Below are 24,697 nucleotides of genomic sequence, written 5' to 3' on the forward strand. Positions count from 1 at the left end.
GTTCAACTCATCTTTTTCCTCTAAAGGTAGAAAGACTTGATTTCAGTAGACATTTTAACCAAGAACAGATGCTTGCCAAACGCATACACAGACCGCTGTGAATCAGGGAAGATCAGCATGGTCCTTTGACCTCTGAGTGGTTAAATACACAGTTAGAGACACTTACCTAAATGGACTGTTAGGTAAAGCTAATTCTTTTACTTGATCACTTTTCTATCTCTTACAGCAGGTTGTCTCTGTTCTGACAAAGGTTATAAACATCAGGGAAAAGTATACTAAAGAATAGAATTGATTAATGTGTCATATTTGAATTTTTTCCTACCATTCTCACAACAGCAAGTCCTAGAAAGGCAGTTCCAACAACAGTAAATTACATTTAAATTACACAGCATTAGCTAAAAAATTGCTAAGTTAATTCCACCTCAAAAATGAAATTTGACTTTTTCCCTACACTTGAACTGCTTTCTGATTTTGTCTTTTTTCCCCTACGTTGGAGCCACTTTCTGATTTTTCATAGTGTGATGATTTCTGCCAAAGCAGCTACTGATTTAAGATCTTTTATTCACGAGATTGTTGCTGGGTTTTACATTTCTGAAGAAAATAAATATGTAAAAGTCAAGAATGTATATGTATTATACCAGAAAAAAAGATTCATTAAAAACTAGAATATATTTTTAAAAAGGGGTATAGTGATTTTTCTCCTACTATAAGAGTTCTATAGAAGGTATTATTGTATGACATCTTTTATTATTCTGGGTTGTGTTTTGTAAAAGGTAACAATGAAAAATCTCAATGTTTTCTGTTTCTTATGGAATTGTTCCAAAGAAAAATAGCTTTAAAAACAAATTTTGATTTATATTGCCTAAATAATTTAGCCTCCATGAAGCAGTGGCCACCAACTCACACATTTCTGGACCATGAATTTATGTTAAGAACATCCTTCTTTGTTTACTTGATGCTTGCCTAAGTTGTAATTTGAACCTAGGCTGTAAAAGATGGACATTTATTTCAACAAAGTACCTATATGGCGACTGTATCTTTTTATCAATACTAATATGAGCCCTCAAGTCAAAAATGATTCATACATACAACTTTTGATTTAAAATATAAAATTACATTATTTATAAGGAGTGGAAATGATATAATTAAAATGGTGCTACTTTCATAGAATATTGAAGATAATGTTGATAATATTGGAATTTTTAAACGAACATTTGCAGTGTGATTCTATCCTAGGTACTTTGCATGTACTAATTTAATTCTTAAATTCTTTTTCCTTTTTTAAATTATTTACTTATTTATTTATATTTGGTATCAGGGATTGAACCCAGGGGCACTTAACTACTGAGCTACATCCCAAGTATTTCCTTTTGAGATAGAGTCTCACTAAGTTGCTTAAGGCCTTGATAAATTGCTGAGTCTGGCTTTGAACTCCTGATCCTCCTGCCTTAGCCTCCAGAAACACTGGGATTACAAGCATGTGCCACTAGACATAAAGCTATAGTCTCCATTTTTTTCCAAGTGAGAAAAATAAAGCACAGAGTAGTTCTTTAACTTCTACAGCAGGTTTTTTTTTTTTTTAACTTTGACATTGACATCTTAGGACAAATAATTATTTGCTCTTAGAGTTGTGTTATTAGAGCATTTTAGATTAGTTAGCAACATCCCTAATTTCTACCTACTTGTTGCAAAAGTAGCAGACCCACAGCATCATTCCAACATGATAACCTTAGTATCTCTAGATGTTACCAAATGTCTTCCCACATGGCCGAGGGGAAAAGTGACAATATTACTGTTTAGATGAGAATCACTGGTTTAAAGCACTTATTCACATCCCTGTATGCCTGACAAGAATATTACAAGAGCATAATTAATGTATAATTGATTGCATCAATTATATTTAAAACTCCGAAAGAAAAATGAAACATTCTCTTGAATTGAGTTAATTAATTTTAATTAATTTGAAAGAGTATCCACTTTGGTTGAGAATAAAGGTAGTTTTCCACAAAAGTTGTTCCCAGTAAAAAGCTGATTATCTGCTCAGGGATGTATTGGAACAATTGCCCTGCATGACCACATAATCCAATAACTTGTCATTATCAAGTCAGTTTGGATTTTATCCTGCATGATGAGCTTGTGCCAAGAGGAGGATGATTCTCTCCCTTTTAAAACCTTCTTTAATAAGAGACACCTCATAACTACTGTTCTACTTGCTGATAGTTTTCACTGTTAAGTGGTATACTTTTAGGAAATTCAATATTTTGAACAACTTCTTTTAAAATAATAGCAGCAAAATGTATGAATCTGGAAACCCTCTCAGAATCTATAAGATCAGAATGAAATAAAATGATCTCAAAATGCTATTTAAAGCTACTTAATGGCTTGTGTTTATTTACAACTATATTGTGAAGTATTAGGGTCTGAACAAATTCTGCATTCTAAATTAATGATCCTGTGCTTGAAAGATTTTTAAACCTAATATGTGACATAAAATTCCATCATCTCTTGGTTCCACTTTTCAAACTGCCACAACTTTCTTAAAATGTATTTATTTATACTCTCTCCATGACAATATTAGGGACTCCTTAAGTAAAAATAAGTCATACCATATTTCTGCTTTTTTCTTTGAAATAATGTATATATATATTTAGTTCCACACTTAAATGACAGTTGCATCCATGTTGCAATTCTGAGTTTCTTCTAAAAACTCCCAATCTCCTTAATCCTCAGCAGATGTAATGAGGTATTTTTCTTTTTGTACCTTGGAATCACTCTGTTTTACTTTAGCATCAGCCAAATCTTATGGACACCTTCACAAATTCCATGCAATAACTCTGCTGAGTTTATTGCCGCTATAAGTAGCAGTAAAGAACAACCTTTGGCGCTTGTCAATGTGTTGATTATGTGACTAACTGCTAGGATTTACACTCTGCTTTTTATTACAGTGATAGTTATCTTTTTTGCTATAAGTGCAATGAAGCAACTAGAATGTCACAGAGGAAGCGGTCACCTCTCCCCCACTCTATTCGAAATACACTTTTCATTTATTAGGAAACCTTAATGATGGAAAGGACAATGGGGGAACAATACCTGTTATCTGAACATTGCAAAAATGAGATTTGAATGTGAAAGTGTAACACAAATGAAAAGTACCTTAAATGGACTATATTTGCTTCATTTTTTGCATCAGTGAGAGATATATCCAATTCTTTACTCAATCTGGGTTTCCTAATAATGACAAGCTACATCTCAAAGATTTATCAAACTCTACCTGGTCGTGAATGTAAAAGGTTATGGCTGCTCTGCTTTTAGGAAGCCAAGCACAAGTACTACATAAAGCCTACTGATGCATACATTGTAGCACTCCAGGGCTGTAATAAATTTCAGATCATCTGTTTCTGCCAGCTTGTTTTAAACATCTATACACTACTGAATGTAGCTTTCCTCTACATTTGAATGGATGTGTATCTACATGTTAGCCATCACTCTTTCTACATCCTCGTGTAATTAAGGTGTCATCAAGTTTTCACAAACATGCAGATACTTTCATGAGAGATCTAGAATAAGTTTGTGAATTTAAGCTTTGTGTCTTTGGGAAGGGAAATAATGATTTTGATTTCTCAACCTGTGAGGTAACGAGAACTATGTTTCACTTGTCAATGTGACAAAGGTAAGAGGATCTCTTAGGACCCTTTAAATTGATCTTTTGAATGTGATTCTTTTGCAGACCACAGATGACATCCTTGTGGCCTCAGCAGAGTGTCCCAGCGATGATGAGGACATTGACCCCTGTGAGCCGAGCTCAGGTGGGTTAGGTTAGTCGACTTTTTTTCTTACTTCCTTGGCTTTACTGTAATTCTTTGTTGCATGTCACATTCCCCAAAGAGCTGTCCATTTATGTGTAGAAGAGTCCCCCATTCTATAATGTTGCATTTGATTAGGGTCCTCCCTTTTTACAAGGACAAGTTTACCCACATTTATTTTTTTAAATGTTTTTTAAAACAAAACCCACGAAGAATATATATTTCAGAAAAAGCGATGGGGGGGACAGCATACAGGGTTGCTACCTTGCAGTTCATTTTCCATTAGCTCACAGCATAATTTTTGTGTATAACAGTATAATGGACTTTCCTTTGGGTCACTTATAGTAAAATTGTAAGGCTAAAAAATTGCAGTGCATTGTACAAAATTATTTGACCTTTGTACTCACAAAACATCCCCACCATTCACTCTGCCAGCAAATTATCTTAAACGATGTATTTCTGAATTTTGGGAGGTAAGAGTATTATGGCAGTAGTAAAGAAAACAGCAGGTAGAGTCCTTGGTAGATTTAATAGAGAAATATTTGAGACTTGCTATGATTCCCTGAAATTCAAATGGATGCATTTTACTTGTAGACAATGCATAATTTCTCCTCCTTCTTTATGACATATTTGTATCTCATCTGATATGACTAACACATAGCACTTTCCATGTAGCCTTTGTGCCTTATGTGGAGACTGTGGATCCTGAAAATAAATGAATCACAATCTGGATTTGATTCCCTATGTTCATAGGGTCACTCACATTAGTTTCCTTTATCAAAGAGTTGTTTCTTGAAATTCAGTTCCTCTCTTGTTTGTGTTAACGACATGACTGTAGAGGATATGAACCAACCTCTGTCTGCTAGTTTATGACCTCCGTAGATGTCACCTACAACCTCAAGAGACCTGTATGTCATGATAAAATGACAAATTTACATTTTTGTGAAAGTACCACTTTAAAATAAACCTATCATTATAAAATATTGAATAAAAGTTTCAGGATACAGAGCCACCTCTCTTCTTGTTTTATTTGTTCTTTTTAGCTATCTGCGGCAGCAGAATCCATTCTGATGCAAACCTATAAGCATAGAATATATTTTATTCTAATTAGAATCCCATTTTGTGGATTTTATTCTCATTAGGACCCCATGTTGAGATTCACTGTGATTTATTCCTATTATGTACCTAGGAAAATTATGTCAGATTCATCCCATTGTCATTCCTGTTCCCTTCCCTTCTCCCTTCCCTTCATTCCCTTTTGTCTAATATACTGAACTTCTATTCTTCTCACCCTCCCTCACTGTTATTGGGGTTTAACTTACACATATCAGAAAGAACATTTGACCTTCATTTTGGAGGGGGCATTGGTTTATTTCACTTAGCATGACATCTCAAAGGACTTAAAATCAGCACACAACAGCGACACAGCCACATCAGTGTTTATAGCAGCACAGTTCACAATAGCTCAGCTATGGAGCCAACCTAGGTGCCCTTCAACAGATGAACATCTCTCTTTTTGACTGTCACTTCCCCCCATTGACTGTAGCTACTGATGCAGACACTTAGAGAGCAGCTGCTGAATGCAGTGAGGAGCAGGAGTGAAAAATCCCCTGCTCAACAAGGGTGGGTACAGGTGTGTTCCCACCCTCCTTCCTAGGCTCCACCCCACGGTTAAGACTGTCAGCCCTGACATAGCCCATCAGATGTAACTGTTAGATCTCTGGTGACCATCCATTCAATACCGCACTCATCAGTCTCAACCACGAGTCCCTGTTGGTTGTATGGACAGATACAGCCAGCCACCTCATGATACCATTATGGGTCTCTTGGCCAAGATTGTGCCTTTGTTTTTATTGGTATTCTTACAGCTCTCTCTATGCTCATAAATAAATAAATAAACAAACAAAAAAACAAATAAATAAATAAATAGTAGGGATTCCAGGAATTGCTTTTTGTCAATATTGTCATACACTCCCAGTTCTCTGCTTTCTCCCACCTTTACATTCCCTTTCCTCAATTCTCTTAGGCTCACATGCCCAGCCTTTCTGGTGCTAATCCATCACACCAGGACATTTTTTTTTTTTTGTATCTCATCTTCTCTAAGATCCTCCAACTTGAATTAGTCCAATTACAAAGGCTGGCGTTTGTGTGTGTAGAAGTATATAGTTTTTGTTTTCCAATTAGTGTTTTTTTTTTCAGGGTAGTTGATTCTATTTCAGCATTTTAATAGTGTTCAAACAATGTAAAAACGGCCTAGGTTTTTACTAATCGCAGCTCCTGCTGATTTTCTTTTGATTTTCTTTGATCTGCTTCCCACTTTTGCTGTCTCTGTACAGACTATCATCTTCTTTATACAGAGTCTGTACCTTAAGTACCCAGTAAATCCAGTGCGAGGACTCTAATTGCACGTAAAATTGTCACTTTTTCTTTCTTCTTGAACTAAATGGCCCAATTATTCTAGCCCTTGCTTATAAGTCTCACTAACCATTTCTTAGAGATTGGTCCATTGTCTCTGCCCATGGTTTACAGGAAAACAGGACGGTGGGGAGAGAAGAGAAGGAGATGGAGCAGGGGAGAACAACAGCATCTTTCTGTCTCCCTCTTCTCCTCTTGTTTCCCTTGACTTTAGTCTGCTTTGTTAACTACCGTAACACAACTAATTCTCTTTGCACTTATGTGAGTAGGAACTTGGAGTATCTACTCTCCAGATTATCTTCTTTACCACATCTCTCAGTGCTAGAAACCATCATGTTTACTTACCTGCCACTGGTTCATTAATGTATATAGCTTGCATCCCCCACCAGAAGGTACACGCCACAAAGCAGGAACCCTGTTTGCTCCCCATGTGGATGCTTGTTCTGGAAGCATAATTATTTTCTGTTGCACCAAAGTCTTTTACCCAAAACACAAGATGAACTTTTCCTGATTCTACCTAATGATGGATACTTTTTAATACTCAAGCCTTCTATAACTTCTTATTCTCTCCTTCAGTGTTTCCTTCCTCACTCCTTAGTTTTCAATTCATCAATTTCTGTTAAAGCAAGAATTTCAGATTCTGTTACATGGTGTGTTCATTCATCATAAGCCTAACTTGTGAAATTATCTCTCCTGGTCTTATGTTTTATGACTTTTCTATTTTCCACTTATCATTTAGGAAGGCACATTTATTTCTTATCTTGTTTGAGTATGAATATTATTTCACATTAATATGCCCCTCCTACAGGTCTTTCTTTGTGAATGAACTATTTATCTTAAATCTCTAATTGCTAATGTCCTTAGGCTTTGGATACTGTTAGATGTATCTTGGGAAAAGCATTTCAGATATCAGCAGGTAAAATCTGGGGAAATTGCCTTTTTAGAAAAGTAACATATTGAGGTGAATATTCAGAAATGCACAGGTTTGCTATGCACATTTGTGATTCCTAAAGTAAATGAAAGCAGATATTTCTAAGTAGATATACAATTACCTTAATAAGTGCATTGTCCGGTCTTTTAGGTACTTCACCTTCTCTGAGGATGTACATATGCATGAACATTTTCTAATCTCTCAGACCCTCCCCACCTTCAAAACTAGGTTTTTCTCTGCAAAAATCTGCCATGTTCATTATTTAGATGCCTTCCTAAGACTGTTAATAGAAAAAAAATCCAGTATTACCTTGAGCACTCATAATTATACCTTTTATTAAGTGTTTGATAATTTGAATTACTTTCCACCCAGGACTCTAACAAAGAAGGTAGTTGTGTATTTAGTTTTCAATTCATCGTTGATTAGATATTATTGAGTCCTGGTTTACATCCACTGCTGTGCTAACTGTGGAGGCAAAAACAGAGGTTATACCTAACAAGGGCTTTTTTTTTTTTAATTCTACTGTAGATGCCATTTTAGTTATTCTTTCTGATTTTCTAGTTCCTCACCTATGACAACAAAATATCACTTATTTTCAGAGGTGTTGCAAGAATTACAATTAATATGCTTGAGGCACTTATTGCAATGTTTGGCATAAGGTAGAACATAAATGTCAGCTTTCCTTGTTTCCCAATTCAGTCATATAAAAATAATATTCAAGCTATTTTTACTCTTTACGTAATGCTGCTTCTTTTCCTGGCTGAAAATTGGTGGGCAACTGATAATACCACTCAGGCCTCCTGATGGGAACTGTACATGTTGAAACTAGATCAGGGACAACCCCCTGGGTGGGAACACATGGAACTCAATTATACTTGATTCTAGCCTCACTGTCCTGCGGTTTGCCTCGTATGATAACTGCACATTGGTACAAGCAGAGTTTTAAGATATGAAAAGATGGCTATGACATTTAGGAGAGCTAAGTGAACCCCAACTCTTAGTCACAGGTAGAAATCCAGCAGCCTGAAGTCACAGGCCATCGCTGTCCTAAAATGCCTGATGTGAGCGGCCCACATACCTGACAGATGAATGACCTTTTCTTCACACTCTGCCTCAGAAAACACTTGCACCGTTTGTGCCTCTCCCTCTGCCAAGTGACATGGTTGTTGGAATGAATTAATTAACATATGGAAGGCACGTTGAAGAACAATACCTTGCTCAGAATAACTGTTATATGAGTGTCTCCTGTTATTTACTATTTGTGTTTCAGAAATATACATACTTTCCAAGATTCCTTTTTATTTCACAAGAACATAAGTCTTTGTAGAACAGATTGCTTTGAAACCTTACATTTCAGATTCACTTAGTGAATTAACAAAATGGCAATACTGCAAAACCGCTTGAGGTCCCACATGGCCTTTAACCACTCACATCTGTGTGTCTTTATTTGGGCCCTTCTTGTAAGTGTAAGCCTTTCTCAAAACTCCTAGAGAAGTTTGGAAAAGGTGATTTTTTACATTGATGAATTCAAGACCTTAAGTGAAAATAATAACCCTCTTTGGTGTGGGAGCTTCCTGATGAATAACTCCGATTTGTTATTTGTGACACAAAGAACAGTTCAGTTTCCTGTTTCCTGGGAGTCCTATTAAGGGAAGACAATTTCCTCTTAGATTTACAATGCTAAGAGTAATGTGTCAATTCTCTTTGCACTTATGTGGGGGGGGGGAAGCTCATGGGATAGTGGGGCCATTTTCAGATCAATTAAACCTTTGTCCACAGAGGAAAGAAGAGCTCCATCAAATAATAAAATATCTGGTTTGTCGCAAGGAAAGAGAGAGATCATCCATTTTTGTTTTTGACATCTTTTAAACATCAGCTGAGTCAGTGGAGATGAGGGGATGGGCCCAGCCACGGAGGACCATTGCAGAGTGTGCATAGTTACATCACATTGACCAGAGTTCAGATTGTGGGTAGTGATTGATCACAGGAATGACTTGTAATCAGGGAGGATTTAGTCTATGCCCAGTATTGTCCGTGGCTCTGTATAAGTGGTATTCTATTTCACTATTTTCGAAAACTATAAATTATCTTCATAGCTAGGGAGATTCAGAGAGATTAATTTACTTACTGAAAAATGAAAGAGGTAGTAGGCTCTATACTTCAGAAAAGAGGGGCTGTTAGTCTCTTGGAATGCAGAGGTTGTTTCTCTAAAATCCTGGTACCTCACAAAAATAGGACCAATTTTTAAGATGTTTATTTAAACAATCCTATGGCATACATTTTAATTTGATGGCAAAAGTTCCCTTACATGTATTACTCTTCATTAAGGTAAAATTACCATGCAATTTTGAGTGGCTTTCCAGTGTGCTATTTTGAGAAAAGATCAAAAAATTTCTATTGAATCTTCCCATTACCCACATTAGGAATAAAGATATATATGTTGAACAAGATGCATCTTTTCATTAAGTAAGTAACCTTAATTATTTAAAGGAATATATCACTTATTAGATCATATTTTTAGAACCTGATTAGAAGATAATTTTGTTCTATATTTAAATTTCAGGTATTTACTATATAATTACTTAAATGTGAGTTTCATTAGCCCATAGTAACCAACACATTGCTGTTAAAATGAATAATTTTTAGCTGCAGCCAGAAAAACAGCACTAATGAATGTGTTCCATATTTGGGAATATGATGGCAGATCTTGAATAGTAGTTCAGAGTCAGCACCACAGTTCCAGCACCTCATTCAGAATAGGCATCTGGAATTTGGGCAATGATGCAGAAGCCAACTTTTAGGATATAACATACTGGATTGAGAACTTGATATATATATTTATAAAAATAAAGTCCCCAATCTAGTATATTATATTACATACATATGATGTAACATTCTGGAGGATTAAATATGTGTGTGTGTGTGTGTGTGTGTGTGTGTGTGTGTGTGTGTGTGTTATTTACTACAAAACACTGGAGTAAAAATTAATGGGATATGGTTAAAACAGTAGAGAGTCGCCAGATATCATTGTTACTTTTTTTTTAACATGATGTCAGAAGTTGAACCCAGAACCTCATGCATGCTAGGCAAATACTCTACCATTGAGCTACCCCTTTAGCTCTCATCATTCTATTATTTCTCTGCTTTTCCAAGGAAAGTGATACTAGAATGAAACTTACATTGGCAACGGGAGAGGGAGTCTAGGTCACAGACTTGGTTCAACACATTGGGAGGAAAAAAGTCTAGAAAGTTTATAAGAGTGAGGATGGAGAGATTGAGGGCCAATGTGTTTGCTCAATGGCTTCACCCAAAGGAAAAGTGAAGTTCTTCATGACGGAATGTCATGTTCAAGTTGGAGCAAGAAGCCCACCAAAATTAGGTTCCTGTCCTCCTACAGAAACTGTGACATAGAGGCACAAACAGAAGGGATGGCTACCATGCCCTTGATTTGACTAGTTTTGATTTATAATACTGGAAAGAAGTTTTAAAATATTTATGTATCGAAGGAGCAGAGGAAGACTTTGGAAAGGCTAGAGACCTAGAATGGGAGGAAGGCCTATCTCCAGGTCAGCCTGAGGTCAGATTTCCCAGCAACCAGTTTTCATCCACAAAATTAGTTTTTACTAGAAGACTAGCATAAAACAAAAGAACAAACAAAAGGCTTTTTTTTTTTCAGAATATAGCGATTTTTATTTAATCTGAACTATTTTGAACCTGATGTGCATTTTGGATTTCTTTTTTACAATATAATAGGATGGATGGATTTTTGTTACACTTTAAAAAAGCTCCTAACAGCATTTTGTAATAATTGTGATATGAAACCAGAAGTGAATATTAGTTATGGCCAGATTTAAAGTAGAACTCGTTTAAGATGCAGACCTTTCCCAGTCATGGGGAAACTATTTAGTATTTTTGATGCTCAATTTCTTAGCTGGAAAAGTGAAGAGAATGTGATTACTATGAGATTGAAAAAAAAGAATATGCATACACAGTGCTTGGCAGAGTATCTGGCACATACTTAAGGTTTAATAAATAATTATGATGAATCTCATAATAGATAGAGGAGTTGCAGCTACCACCATAGGTTTTATTCCAGTAGATTAATTATTCTATGCAGGTTCTTCATAAAGCATGCAGGTTTGATATGAGCGAAAGACAAACACAGCCCCTTTTAGGGTTGGAAAGAGTGGGCTCTATTAGAATATCTTACTATAATAATTAGCATGTGAGTTTGCTGACTTAGATTAGACATTTATTTGAATGTCTAAGAAAAATAGATGGAAGCTAATCTAGAACCTTCCTACAGCAACAGAAAAAAAATTGTTCAGTAGTGAGGACAGACTAAGTTTATAAGCAGCCTGTATGAGTCTAGCCTTAAAGTATTAACAACATGTTTAAAATTATATTTTTATTAGGAAATGCTCGAATACTATAAAAGCCTTTCTGAAGTGTGACACGCATCCTGTTGTGCTTTGGAGGGAGACAATGGGATACATTTTCAGGCTCTAAAATATTCGCCTACCTTGAAAGGAGAAATGTAGCATAGGTTCAGAAAAATATAGGGTAAGTCTATCTCCTACTAAAACCTGAAATTCAGAAAGAATGAAGTCCCATTCTCTTGCAAGTCGTGTCAGATGCCTGTTTTGATAATGAAATTGGTTCCTGTGGAGTTTTCTTTCTACCTTATTAATTACATTTCCTCTGATGCCATCAGAGGTAAGGCAGCATGTTCTGTGTTCCACTCCACAGGGCACGCTGCCTCCACAAAGAACCAATATGCTTTCCTTATTACCATATGTGCCCCAAGGAACAGCAAATGCCACAGTTGGCTTTCGCCTGGAGGTCTCATCTCAACTCACTGACTTGTTGATGAGATCAGTGTCGTCATTAGTACCTCCTAACTTAGCCACAGATTGTTATAAGAAGCCCAGCACTATAAAATAAGACAAGAAATCCTTTATTATTTATCAAGGTTAAAGATACAGTACCACCAGAGCCATCAATTAATTACATGAACAAGCAAACAAACAAATTTTAAAAAACCTAGGAGAAAGAGAAGCCACATGTATGAGCCCACTGCGGTCTTTTGTTTCACTGAGTAAATTTGAGAAGTCAGGGTGACTGAGTTCAAATCCAAGTTCATCCACCTGCTGTGCAGTCAGAAGCAAATCACTGAATCTTTGCATGCCCAGAGTTTTGCACGTGCAAAATGACATGAATAATGTCAAATCCTCATGCCATTGTGGTGCTGATAAAAAAATGAGAGGATTCCTGAAATGCACTTAGCATACAGTCTGCCACACGGAAACTTTGATAAGATAAATGAGATTTTATTAGCACCAGGAAGCTAAGGAGTAAATCATAAAAGAAATTGAAATGAATCTGTGTCCCCAGCCAAGAAGGGAAATATTAATAATTGGCCCTGTAGCATCTAGAATGTTTTTCAAAGTACTTCTAAATTCTATCCATATACAATTGTTCTCAGTAACCACGATGAACTTAGTGAGAAAGGAACAATGACTTAAGCTGTTTATATTCCAGTTGCTATGGTGGGGGGAGGCACACATATCTGCTATTCTTATTTCTGGTAGAAATAAACTGAGAGCTCGGCCCCACTGAGCATTTGAGAAAAAGGATGATTAGCTGTCCCACTTGCTCTGATAATCCCCTTGCCCTTCCTGTCAAGGCACTCAGGAACACTCTGGGCAGCATGACTTACGGGGCACAACCACCCACACAACACCCCCAACCCATGAGGGATGTCTTCTCTTCCATATTTCCTAATTCTAGGCTTGACAGCCTTCCCTCTAATGGGCTCAGAGGAGAAGCTGTGTCATCTTTCACCTCAGCTATTGCACTTTGCACTTGCACCAAAAAGAATATCATCTTTTCCCAACAAAAGAAAATTGAGACAGCAGTAGCTTCATGACAGGAATATAAAGATGATCACCCAATGTGAATAGACCCAGTTCTAAATCAGGAAAACTACACTGTGCCCCCTTGAAAACTGTGCAGTAGGAACTCTACCCTGGGTTTCAGCCAGGATACACCATGAGATTTCAGAGGAGGGAAAAAGAATTGACTGAACAATTTCAGAAACTTTAAAACTTAATCAAAAGAGTTATGACTTCCAGGATAGTAAACCATATCATCAGCTATTACCAAAGAATAGTCTTAGATGATTGATTTCATGACATATAAAAATATAAACTATCATAATAAAAATTTAAAAGAGGGAGAAATTTAATTCACTCCAACCACAGAAGCCAGAAAGCACTGATCCATCAAAGATAGAATGTTTCACAGATAAACGGAAACACACTTTACATGCAGCCTTGCTATGTAAATGGCCCTTTTTTGCCACCTGAACTAACAAGACTTCCACTCATGAAAGGGAAGCCCTCAAATACAACTACCCCCACAGAGATATTGCCACTGCCACAGCTGACCAAGCCAGGGCTTATAGTATGTGTTATAAAATTGTCTCATTGACAACTTCACATTCAGTACCTTTTGTGTGAAAGACACAGGGCAAGTAATCAGACCATCACTGTGGAGGTTTTTATAAAGACCTGTCCTTTTCAGAGCACTTGCATATTTATTGTCCACCTGATATGATCCTTGCAGTGACCCTGAGAGGTAAATAATTTAAGTGTCACCATAGAGTTTCTAATGAAGAAATGCTAGCGGAGGGTGACAAATTGCCAGTTGTCACTTAGTGAGTTAGGTGCAGCACCTGGACAAGAATCTAGTGTCAATCCCGTATTCTTTTATCCACTCTGTACTGCTTTTCTAAGATTCTGTGGGAGTTCAATTCCTACAGCAAAGGACAGATAAATGGCAAGAGGTGAAATAGAACATAGCTTGAAGGGGTGGAGATGCACAGCTGCTAAAGTATCATTTGCATTGTTGTGATAAAATAGGAAATAAAAAACCTCTGCAGTCATAAATGTACAGTGTATGAAACTCAAATAGTCATAGATAGACCTGGGTTTAAATTTTATCTGTGCCACTTAGAAGGCTAAATAAGCTAACTACTTTGAGACTAAGTTTTACATTACTTTCCTGTAAAGTAATGATAATACCTATACTAAATAATTATGGTGTATGAGGAATAAACTTGACAATGTGTGTATAGCTCTCAACACAGAACCTACCATATAATAGTAATTAATAAAAGCAAAGTTAACTTAATAAAATAAGAAAAATATTTAGGCATTGCAGTGAGCCAGAAGGCACATAGCTGTACCGAGCAACAGTTGTAAGTAATGTTAGAAGTATCTACTAAGGTTAAATCTGTGTAATATCTGGGAGGAAATAAAGAAAGAGGATTTTGCTAATGCAAAATAATAGCTACATAAACTATAGAAGCTAATCCCAAGGTATTGTGAAATATTCTGTAGAAATCTTTAAAAATCTATCTGTACCTACAAATTCATGAAGTGAGGGAGAAAAGACAACATTAGCAACTTCAATCAGAGAAGTAGAAGAGGTGCTTTATTATTCACTGGTATATACACACATACATGCTTGTACACACACAGCACACATTACTCCAGCTTTACCATGGTACCACTTTTGTCTTACTATAAACCAGATTCTCTCCAAATTCCTGATTCCAAGCCTTGAGGTTTCCTTGAAATAAATCCTCAGGTTTTGTATAAGACAGAGTGTTCAAATTTCTCTCTATATATAAAAGTGACATGTGACTTAAGAAAAATGATTTCTGGGTCTAAGTGTTTCTGGCTGTTGTAGTTGATGAGCTCCCAGGAAGGTAAGCCTATTTTGCTATCAAGAAGCAAAAGTTGAGTAAAAATCAGTAATAAAGAGTATCATCTACATTTCCATATATAGCTCTTCTTGCATTTTTTTTTTGAAAGGTAATACATTTTGATGAAAAACACATACAGATTCTCTGGATGCCCTAGCTTGGAAACTGATTTTCTCAGCTATTGCTTGGGTGACTTTTCTTTCTGCCTGACGATTATGGAAAGTTTGGCTTGACTGATGAGAGACCCTTCTTCACTCATTCCATTAGCAAGAGTACTGAAAAGTACACCCTAGAAACTTCTGTGACTACTCTGCTGAATTGATGAAAGGAGCTCAAAGTTCGCCATCAACCATTTGTAGCCCTGTATATGTCAGATGTGTTGATAAAAATGAGGAACCCAAGTGAAAACTGAAGATGGCTGACCTGGGTCCCTTGAAATAACTTAGTGACTTCAGTCATTGGAATCGAGCAATATATTGTTTGGAAGCATAAGGAAAACAGATATGATATTTGCATTAATACCTATTGATTCCAGTTGGCAAGTACAGGAAAAGTGATGTCTGGTTTAATAATATATAAAACATAATTACCTCTTGTATGGAAGAGATCCTGGAGGGCAGGGGTTAGGGAAGTATTGAAGTAAAAATATTTTATAAAGAATCTACAGTATTATGACCAGTGTTTTTCCCACTTCTAGCCACCTTTGTTAAAAATCTGAAATCAAAGATCTCTCACACTTTCTGGCAATATTCACAGCATTTTACCCCTGCATATTTATTTATCAGCTTACAAAAATCTTCCATGAGTTAGAAAACTACACTTTGCAGCCAATTTTGTTCAATTTTATTAGAGATTGGAAGGTAGAGATATTGGTAAGAAAGAGAATTAGAGTCACAGAAAAACTGTCAAAGGACTTATAATCAAGTCTGAAAAATAACAGAAATGTAACATCTCAGTAAGATTTTATTATAATATAGAATCCATATCAAAATTGGTGATATAATAGATAGCGAATTTATCTATTTTTAATTTCAAATGGTTATTGGATTAATTCCTAAAAACAAATGAAAAAGTCATATTTTTTACCAGCATTCACATCTCTTCAGCTGTGCCTCTGGGTATTTTGCCCATTCTTCTACAGAGTTGTTTGTATTTTTCTATGTCAATTGGTGTATACTCTTTGTATTTGAGAGGTACTTCCTCTAGGTCTAGCATGGCATTTCAAACATTTTCTCTCTTCCTTTCTCATTTACACTTTCACTTTTGTTGGTGATGCCTCTGTAAAATAATTATTTATGGAGTCAAAAGTGCCCGTGTTTTCATTTATGACCTCATTCCATGGTCTACAATCTGGGTAATAAATTCTATGTCTACCTTCAAATTTCTCACTCTTCCTCTAACCTCACTATGCTGAAGCCACTCTGGCTCTTGTTCCGTTTCTGAAAATTAAGCTCTTTCCTTCCTCAAGGTCATGCCACATGTTGTTTTCTTATTAGAAGACTCTCCTGTCTACTTCTCATTCCCTAGTGTAAATCCTAAGCCTTGGTCCCACTGCTGTGAGTTTTCTGCTATCATGCATCTCCCAGCTGTTACTTTGTGCCTGTGTGATTCTTTGTTGTTGTCTCTTTTGTTGTTGTTGTTTTAATTAATTTTTTTATTTATATATGACAGCAGAATGCATTACAATTCTTGTTATACATATAGAGCACATTTTTTCATATCTCTGGTTGTATACAAAGAATATTCACACCAATTAGCGTCTTCATACATGTACTTTGGATAATAATGACCATCACATTCCACCATCATTTCTAACCCCATACCCCCTCCCTTTCCCTCCTACCCCTCTGCTCTATCTAGAGTTTGTCTATTTCTTCCATGCTCCCCCTCCCTATCCCACTATGAATCAGCCTCCTTATATCAGAGGAAACATTCAGCATTTGGATTTTTGGGATTGGCTAACTTCACTTGGCATTATATCCTCCAGCTCCATCCATTTACCTGCAAATGCCATGATTTTATTATCTTTTATTGCTGAGTAAATGTGTACATATGCCACATTTTTTTTATCCATTCATCTATTGAAGGGCATCTAGGTTGGTTCCTCAGTTTAGCTATTGTGAATTGTGCTGCTATAAACATTGATGTGGCTCTGTCCCTGTAGTATGCTCTTTTTAAGTCCTTTGGGTATAGACCACGGAGAGGGATAGCTGTTGTCTCTTTACCTCACTATATTTCACAGTCTGTGAGGGCATTTTCCAGTGCCCTTGGCTATCTGCTATACCATCTTGTCCCTGTAACATAACTATAGTTCACTGTATATTCATTGACAGGATGAGGGAAAATTCTAGAAAAACTTCACAAAAGAGTTTTAAGTTACGTCTTAAAAGATAAATACCACTTAGACAAGAAGGAGGAATAAGACCCTATGAACAACTCATGGAGGTAGAATTTTGGTATGTGTGAGATGTAGGGACAGCAATATGGTTATGATGGATGCTTCTTTTGAAAAAAAATGGAAGATATATTTGAGTAACAGCTGTGAGCAGACCACGAAATGTCATGAGAACCGTAGGCACATTGGTACTTTAATAAACAATATGATGCTTTCAAGGGTTCTTAGAAAACCTAATGGACTTCTTTACCATGTAAAAAGTCCAAAGAACCAGCAATTGACTAAGCTGTGGGCACACAGGATAACTGAAGAACAGGATTCTGTGAGTGCCATGATCTTATGGCTTCCCCCAGAGACAAGGAAGAATGTCTGTGTTACTCTGTTCATTTCCAGTGTCATCCAAATCATACAAGGCATATAGTTGGCCATTGCCTCTCCTTCCATGTGATACCAGTTGAGGCAGCAGCCTGTTTTCTGTCATGCAGGCACATAAGTTTATCCACACCTAGCATTCTTTCCCACGCAATACTTAGATTTCTGGAGAAGACAGTGATCCTCTCCATGTCAGAATGGTGACCCTGAACGCCTGAACTTCTCTTCAGACATATGCAGTTTCAGTTTGGAATACATTAGGAAAATGTCAGACCCAGCAATGAAGCAGGTGGCAAAGGTTGATTGATTTCCAAGTTCTTTGAATTGCCAATTCATGGGGGAAGGCCTGAGATCTGTCAAACGTGTCATCTCTCAAGATTCTTGTTTGCCTGCAGGAGTACAGTTCAGGATGGGCAGGGCATGGGAGGAGTTGGTAGGAGGGAAGAATGATAGAGATCTGAAATATCCAGCATCTGTCTTTTCTCACAAAACCACAAGTAAAATTCAGAGTATGCAGTGTAGATCCTTGGTCACTGCCTTCCCTCAAATGGGGCATTTAAGCATACCTTCTTGGACTGGGGTTGTGGCTCAATAGTAAAGGGCTTGCCTAGTATGTGTGAGGCACTGGGTTCCATTCTCAGCACTGCATATAGATAAAATAAAGGCCCATCGACATCTAATATATAGACATCTAATATGTATATATTTTAAATCATACCTTCTTGTGAGTGATTGTATCTAACTGCTACTTCTGGCCTATGTTGTCCTGAAGCACAAACATGGGAAAAATAATAAACTTTGGAGTTTTGCAGGGATGAGAGGGAAAAAAAAATCGTGCTAATCTCAATTCACAAACACCCCAGGAGCCTACAATTCCAATTTTCTTTTCACAGTATTAATGAAACCAAGTACTTGGAAATGTCAAATCTTCTCCTGTAAATCTGAAACCCTTTTCAGGGATTGCCTAGAATTATAATAACTTCCACACTTATTAAGACACAGTATAGAACTCTGATCTAATGAGATCATTTTAGGCAACTCTTGTTTTTTTTTTCATAGGTAGGATGGAGACAGAAATCTGGAAGCAATTTCTTTAAATTGAATCTATCATCATTAAAACTAGAAAGACTGGCCAAAGACATTTGCTGAGAAAAAAATTCACCAAATGTCTAGTCAATTGTTTTTGAAAGGGAGCATTGTAAGATAAGACATTCAGCAACTCCAGTGAGCACAATGATAAGTAGAATTTTATATAATTTTATAATCCTGGATATGCCCCTCCAGATCTGAAATGTATGGCTCACATTCTGTCTTTTACTATTGGTGTATTTTGCTCTTTATGATTTCTTAAGACCAGTAATTTCTTACAATTCTTTTTGTGAAAGCTCAAATACTTGATTTTCATTGTTATTTGTATGTAGTGACTCATGCTTCATCCTTGATGTGACAGGGTCATAGCTGATGATATCGCAACATGTTAATAGTCTCTATCAAAGAAATAAAACCAACCTGGAAAATTGCCTGGAAATCAAAATCTCACCCTGAAAGCTAACTTTGGAAACAGTGTAAATATAATAAGATTACAGTGGAGGAGCACCTCATAGAAGTATTCAAAATAGTTTCATAAAAGTGACAATTTGAGTGATATCAGAATATCTGGAGGCATGTTTTTCCCTTCGTATACTCATTAGTGGAAATATAGAGTCCCTTCACCCACAAACCCTCATTCTATGTCATACGAAATGGTTACTTTAAACACCACCTCTCCTTAGAATCTGTAAAAACATAAATCAAGGGAAATTTTATTTCTTAAAAATAACATTTGATTTCTATGTTTCCCATCTTAGACTATCCAAGGATGTCAAAAATTTTCCTTTGCAAAGTGAAATCTTTTAAAACAAATTCATTAATATTCACATTTTTTACCTTTCAGAATGCATGGTGTAGAGCTTCTTTTGTGAGTCATCTTTCTAAGTAACTGGGAGCTTGAGGCTTCCTATTTGCCTAGCCTAAGATATGACTAGATACTGGAACAAAAAGGCTATGATTCAAAAGTCAGCAGCCTAATGTGCCTCTCAAAGAGTAATATGCATAACAAATATTTTAAAATAATTGTCATTTGTTTGATAAAGAATATGATTTTACCTGTAAACAAATTTAAAAATTTAACTTTTAAAGTAATCATGCCAATATCAAATGCAAAGGCGGTTCTGGTCAAACAATCACTTTAAGATGTTTTTGCCATTAAGTTATTTTATATCATGATTTGAAATTAGGAATTTGGCAATGATTTTATCGTTTATTGAACAGCTTGTTGAGTAATGCACTAAACCAGAGAAATGGGTCCTGACTCTGCTGGCCTGACCTTCTCTGTTTCCTGCCTGATGAAGGGGAACACAGCAGCTATATTCTTTGAGGGCTACCTTCAAGAACAAGGGGAGTTGAGAGAGGGGCACAGAAAAGATCAGAAGGGGTAAAAACTGGGAGGAATCCAGAGACATGGGAGGAGGTGACTGAGGACCCAAGAGTAGGGACAAAGAGATAAGGCCTCTCCAGTCAGCATTCTGGACTCTATAACACCCTGATGTATCTCTTAAATATGTTTGTCCCGGGGACTTTTTTAATTAGATCAGGTTTGGGGAAATGATGCATTTCACATAGATGCAAGTCATAAATAAAGAACACACATCACAACAGTTTTTTAACCTCTATAGATAACTAGCTCAGTAAACTCAAAGATAAGTTATTTTTTTTTCGATAAGTTACAAATTTAAAAACTAAACATTTTCTTTTTTAAAGCAGAACAACAATTGCACCTATTATTCTTTTTATATGATATGACAAAACACTAGGCTATATCTTTTGTACTTCTGTGCATTTTCACGATGAATGATCATCTGATAGGAATAAATTGGTTTAGACTATAATGGGAAATATGTTGACTGTCCTAACACTTGAAAGCATATGCCTACCTAAGTAATCAAAATATTAATTAGGCAGTGAGAAACATGCAACTTCATAGAGCTGGGATGTTGGACCCTTCATCATCTATTTGGACCAAAGCAGATCAGGTGGAAAACTTTTGGAGATCATAAAATTTTGCCAAATATTAGAGGAGAGAAATGGGAAGGACAAAGAGAAAAAGAAAGCTAATTTTTTTTTATTTGTCCTTTAAGGAACACTATTTATCAGTGCATGTGTCTCAGGAAGTTTTCCATAACTATTTGGCTGAGTATGAAAAGTGAATATGAAGATGGAACAGGTCATAAGCCACCTAAGGGCTCTTTGTCATCAATTAGCTTCTGACTCATTTAGGGTAAACTGCCAATGAAAGTCCTTTCCATTACTATGAAAGTGGGCATATGTGCTCTCCCTACACTTAGATTTAGCAGTTTACCCTCGTGCCAGTTGACATTGTGGGGCACATGATAATAGACATTCTTCATTAAATGTGGATAGTCAGAATTGCATGGGGAAATTTGATAAGAACAATAATGTATTGCAGTATTCTCTTAAACTGTGTGTAATTCACAGTTTGTGTGTGAATTTTTACTATATGAGTCTTTGAAACAGGATACAAGTAGGTCAAAATATTTAGATTTTACATTCATTTTTGCTTTTTTTTTCACTAGTGACTTACCCTTCGAGTGAAATATGTATGCCACCACCAAATTTGAATACTCTTCTATCTCTAATCATACCTAATTGCTAAAAAGCCTCAGCTTATTTAATGCATACCATCGTTCCTACTTAAGTTTGCTACTAACAGGACCACTTCTGTTCCAGGTCCAATAAGATGAACTTGCTACTTCAACTTGGTTTTGCCTACAAACCATTCAGAAGTTAAAGCTAATTTTATGTGTTTCATTATTTTAGTCCTTCCTCCTTCACTCTCTTTCACTTATTTTTAAAAATTTTTTTTTATCACATTCTGGGGCAAAGAAAGGGAGAAAAGACCAAAGTAACTTTGGCTCATTTATTGTAGATTATTTTAATTATTAAAAGTCTTATTTTTGTTTAATAGGGAGTATAAAAAGAATGCAAAATTCTCAAATCCATGAAATAGATTTTCCACTTTTTATTTTATTAAAGTTTCTTTTTTTCACATTTTCCTAAATGGTTAAAAGATGATTGCATTTCTCTTTTATATCTTTTGGGACGTATGTAGAAAACATTGATCTTTATTCACCATTTTATACTATTTTCTACTTTCAAATTAGGATGAAATATCCTCAGTAATTTTTCAGTTATCATCACAATAAAGCATGAATGACAGTTGATAAGTGAAACCACATTTATAATTCATGAATATATTTAAATTTCTCCAGCCTCTTGTTGCATGTTTGGGAAAGATGGCCCATTAACACATAAATACCTTTGATCTTAGAACAAAAGTTAAGGGAACTATCAATCAGTCTTCAGATTTGAAGCATCAATAGAAAACAAAAAGATTAATTAATCAATTAGAAATGGAAGCAACTGCATATTCCAAACAGATCTATAATACCTGTTGTCATTAAAATTTAAAGTAAATGTGGGGATAATAAAATATTTCTTCTTTGGGGTTAGATTTTAGTGATTTGAGGGGATCATATGTTACTTAAAAATATATATGCTATTTGAAATCTTTATATTTGAGCTACGTGGAAATTGTTTTTGGCCTTGTGACTTGAGCAACATTTTGGCTGGTATTGATAAATTGAAGAATTTCAGGTTTTGCTTTCATCATTGTGGTTTCATGCTAGTGTCAACACACATCTGTTACTGGTGTTTTATATCCACAGTTGTTTTGAAACCATTTCAGATGTATTTGAGAGATAAAATTAATATTCTTGGAAAAGATAGTCTATTTATGACTGCAGTTCCTGACTAGACATATAGTTTCTTCGTATCAAAAATTAATCCTTCCATTTCATTAAAAGGTTATTGTTGTATCCCCCACTTCCATTCCCTACTGATAGACAAAAGTGAGATGATTGTGAAAATGTGTTTCAAGTGAAAATATTCCATCAGATGGGGAAAAAGCATTTAGGTAACATTTAAGTAAAATTCCCTTTTTAGCTCTTGAGACAGTCTGAGCAAAGAATGCTCTGCAAAAACTGCGAGTCGAAAGTTGTCATTCAGGGAAAGTTAGAAGCTGAGCTAATTGGCACACTTTGGCAAAGATGACTGTATTTAAACGAGAAAGTGCTGCCTTTGGTTTGTCAGGTAGTGACAGAGTTACTGCAGTAGGCTCTATGCTTCTTGAGAGGAAATTAATTTCCTGCAATCAAATACCCTGGATTATAGTCTTTGTCTCCTCTGTCTTGGCCACAGAAGTAACACCAAGGCTTTTTATTCAGCAATGTTTCATGGGCTTTGGTAAAACAAGCGGTGACATAATCGGCATAGAACAGTTTCACCTGCTACATTTCATAGTTCCAGTACATAGCATATTGCTGCTTTGAGACTGAGAGCTTTTACTTTGCAAGTGGCTATATTTATAAGACTTTATTTTGGGGAGGAACAGAAAATGACAGCAAAAAATCCAACATGTAGGCAGAAGAAATCTTAGTGATGTTTGAAAATGGAGTTACAAAGCAGTCTAGGGCTATGTGTTTTGGTAAATGATTTTTAGTAATAAACAAGAATTTTTGTAGAAATACTAAAGCTGATTACTAAATGATGTTTAATAGTAAAATAAGTGTACAGTGTGTCTTCTTGAGTTGTTCAATTCCTGCTGTGTGTGCATACATACGTATATATCACAGATGTATACATGCATGATCTATATATACATGTGCAAGCTTGAGATTGTTTAAATTCATTGTGCATAATTTACAAATAACGTTTTGAAAGTTGTAGCATTTTAATCCATTATATCTGAAAAAAATAATCTTTTTCTATAGGATAGTGGAGAGGAATAATAGCAAAATCTTTAAAGAAAAATTAGCTAGGGTCAAAGAAAAATAGGATTTTTTAATAATTCCTATTTTTTTATAGTTTTAAAAAAAGTATTTTATAGAGAAAATGAGCTGCCTATCCTCCTCCCCTTTTGGCCTGCTAAATTCCAGCTCTTTTCTTTGCCTTCTGTGGTGAATGGCAGAGCCTGCCTGGCCCTTGGTGAAGACATTAGGCACCCTGTAATTCACTGCTTGTTCCCAAGAATAGCTTTATTTATACTTTGGAAAGACTTGAAAGAAGGTTTTGTCAGGTGAAGAAAGCTAGGCCAGCCAGTCTTCTCTTACCATCTATTAGTAGTGAGTTTTGACTAAAAACCATTCTAGGAGATATTTAAAATGGAGAAAGAATATTTCTTACTTTTGCCTCCAAAGTTTGGCTTTGAAAAATCATTCAACCACTGTCAGTGTATAAATAGAATGCGTAAATATTTATATAAAAGAATGACTCCCCAGTAGAAAAGGAAATTAGGTGTTTTAGTTTATAAAGAGGTGACTAAAATTATACTTTAAAAAGCAGACAAACTATTTTAAATGGCTGGATTATATCATTATCTAATAGTGTGTTCATTACAATACCAGGCAAAAGGATTTCTAATATAGTCCTATATTATAGCTGTCCTTATTTTAGTCCAGAGTTAGTCTTATTCTGAAGCAACATCAATTTCATTCTTGTTGTTTTTTTTTTTTTTTTTTTTTTTTTTTTTTGGTGGTGGTGCTGGGAATTGAATCAGGGCTTTGTGCATGCGAGGCAAGTACTCTACTACTTGAGCTATATCCCCTGCCCCAATATCAATTTCATTCTCAAAATGATTCCTTCAGATATTATAGGATAGAACTGTTCTGATTTTATTTGACATGTTACACTTAAGGCTTTTCACCTTAAGTACTAACATGGTCCTTTAGAGCTAGTTGGAGCTGATTTGGGGCTGTGCTTCTAAGACACTGTGGAAGAGGTAGTCCCTATTTTTAGTTTGATGATGCACAAGGATTACTCCATTAACAGCAGTATAATTTTCCTAAAGCAGTAGGTGCTATTCCATTAAACACTCAAATAGATGGTACATGTTA

At 35.9% G+C, this 24,697-nt stretch overlaps 1 protein-coding gene across 46 annotated transcripts in view; it reads left to right on the top strand.

Annotated features, from left to right (window-relative positions):
- The window catches only part of Nrxn1 (neurexin 1), a 1,065,676-nt gene that overhangs the window by 1,037,550 nt on the left and 3,429 nt on the right, over positions 1–24,697 (top strand). For 30 of the 46 annotated variants that reach the window (XM_078029183.1, XM_078029182.1, XM_078029198.1 and 27 more), the window contains one exon: positions 3,728–3,815. In XM_078029183.1, the coding sequence (XP_077885309.1) occupies positions 3,728–3,815 (88 nt within the window). The remainder of the gene's footprint in view (positions 1–3,727; positions 3,816–24,697) is intronic. The other 16 variants (XM_078029185.1, XM_078029201.1, XM_078029195.1 and 13 more) reach the window with 1 other exon arrangement.

Source organism: Ictidomys tridecemlineatus, chromosome 12, assembly GCF_052094955.1.
Source record: "Ictidomys tridecemlineatus isolate mIctTri1 chromosome 12, mIctTri1.hap1, whole genome shotgun sequence".
Classification (NCBI taxonomy): domain Eukaryota; kingdom Metazoa; phylum Chordata; class Mammalia; order Rodentia; family Sciuridae; genus Ictidomys; species Ictidomys tridecemlineatus.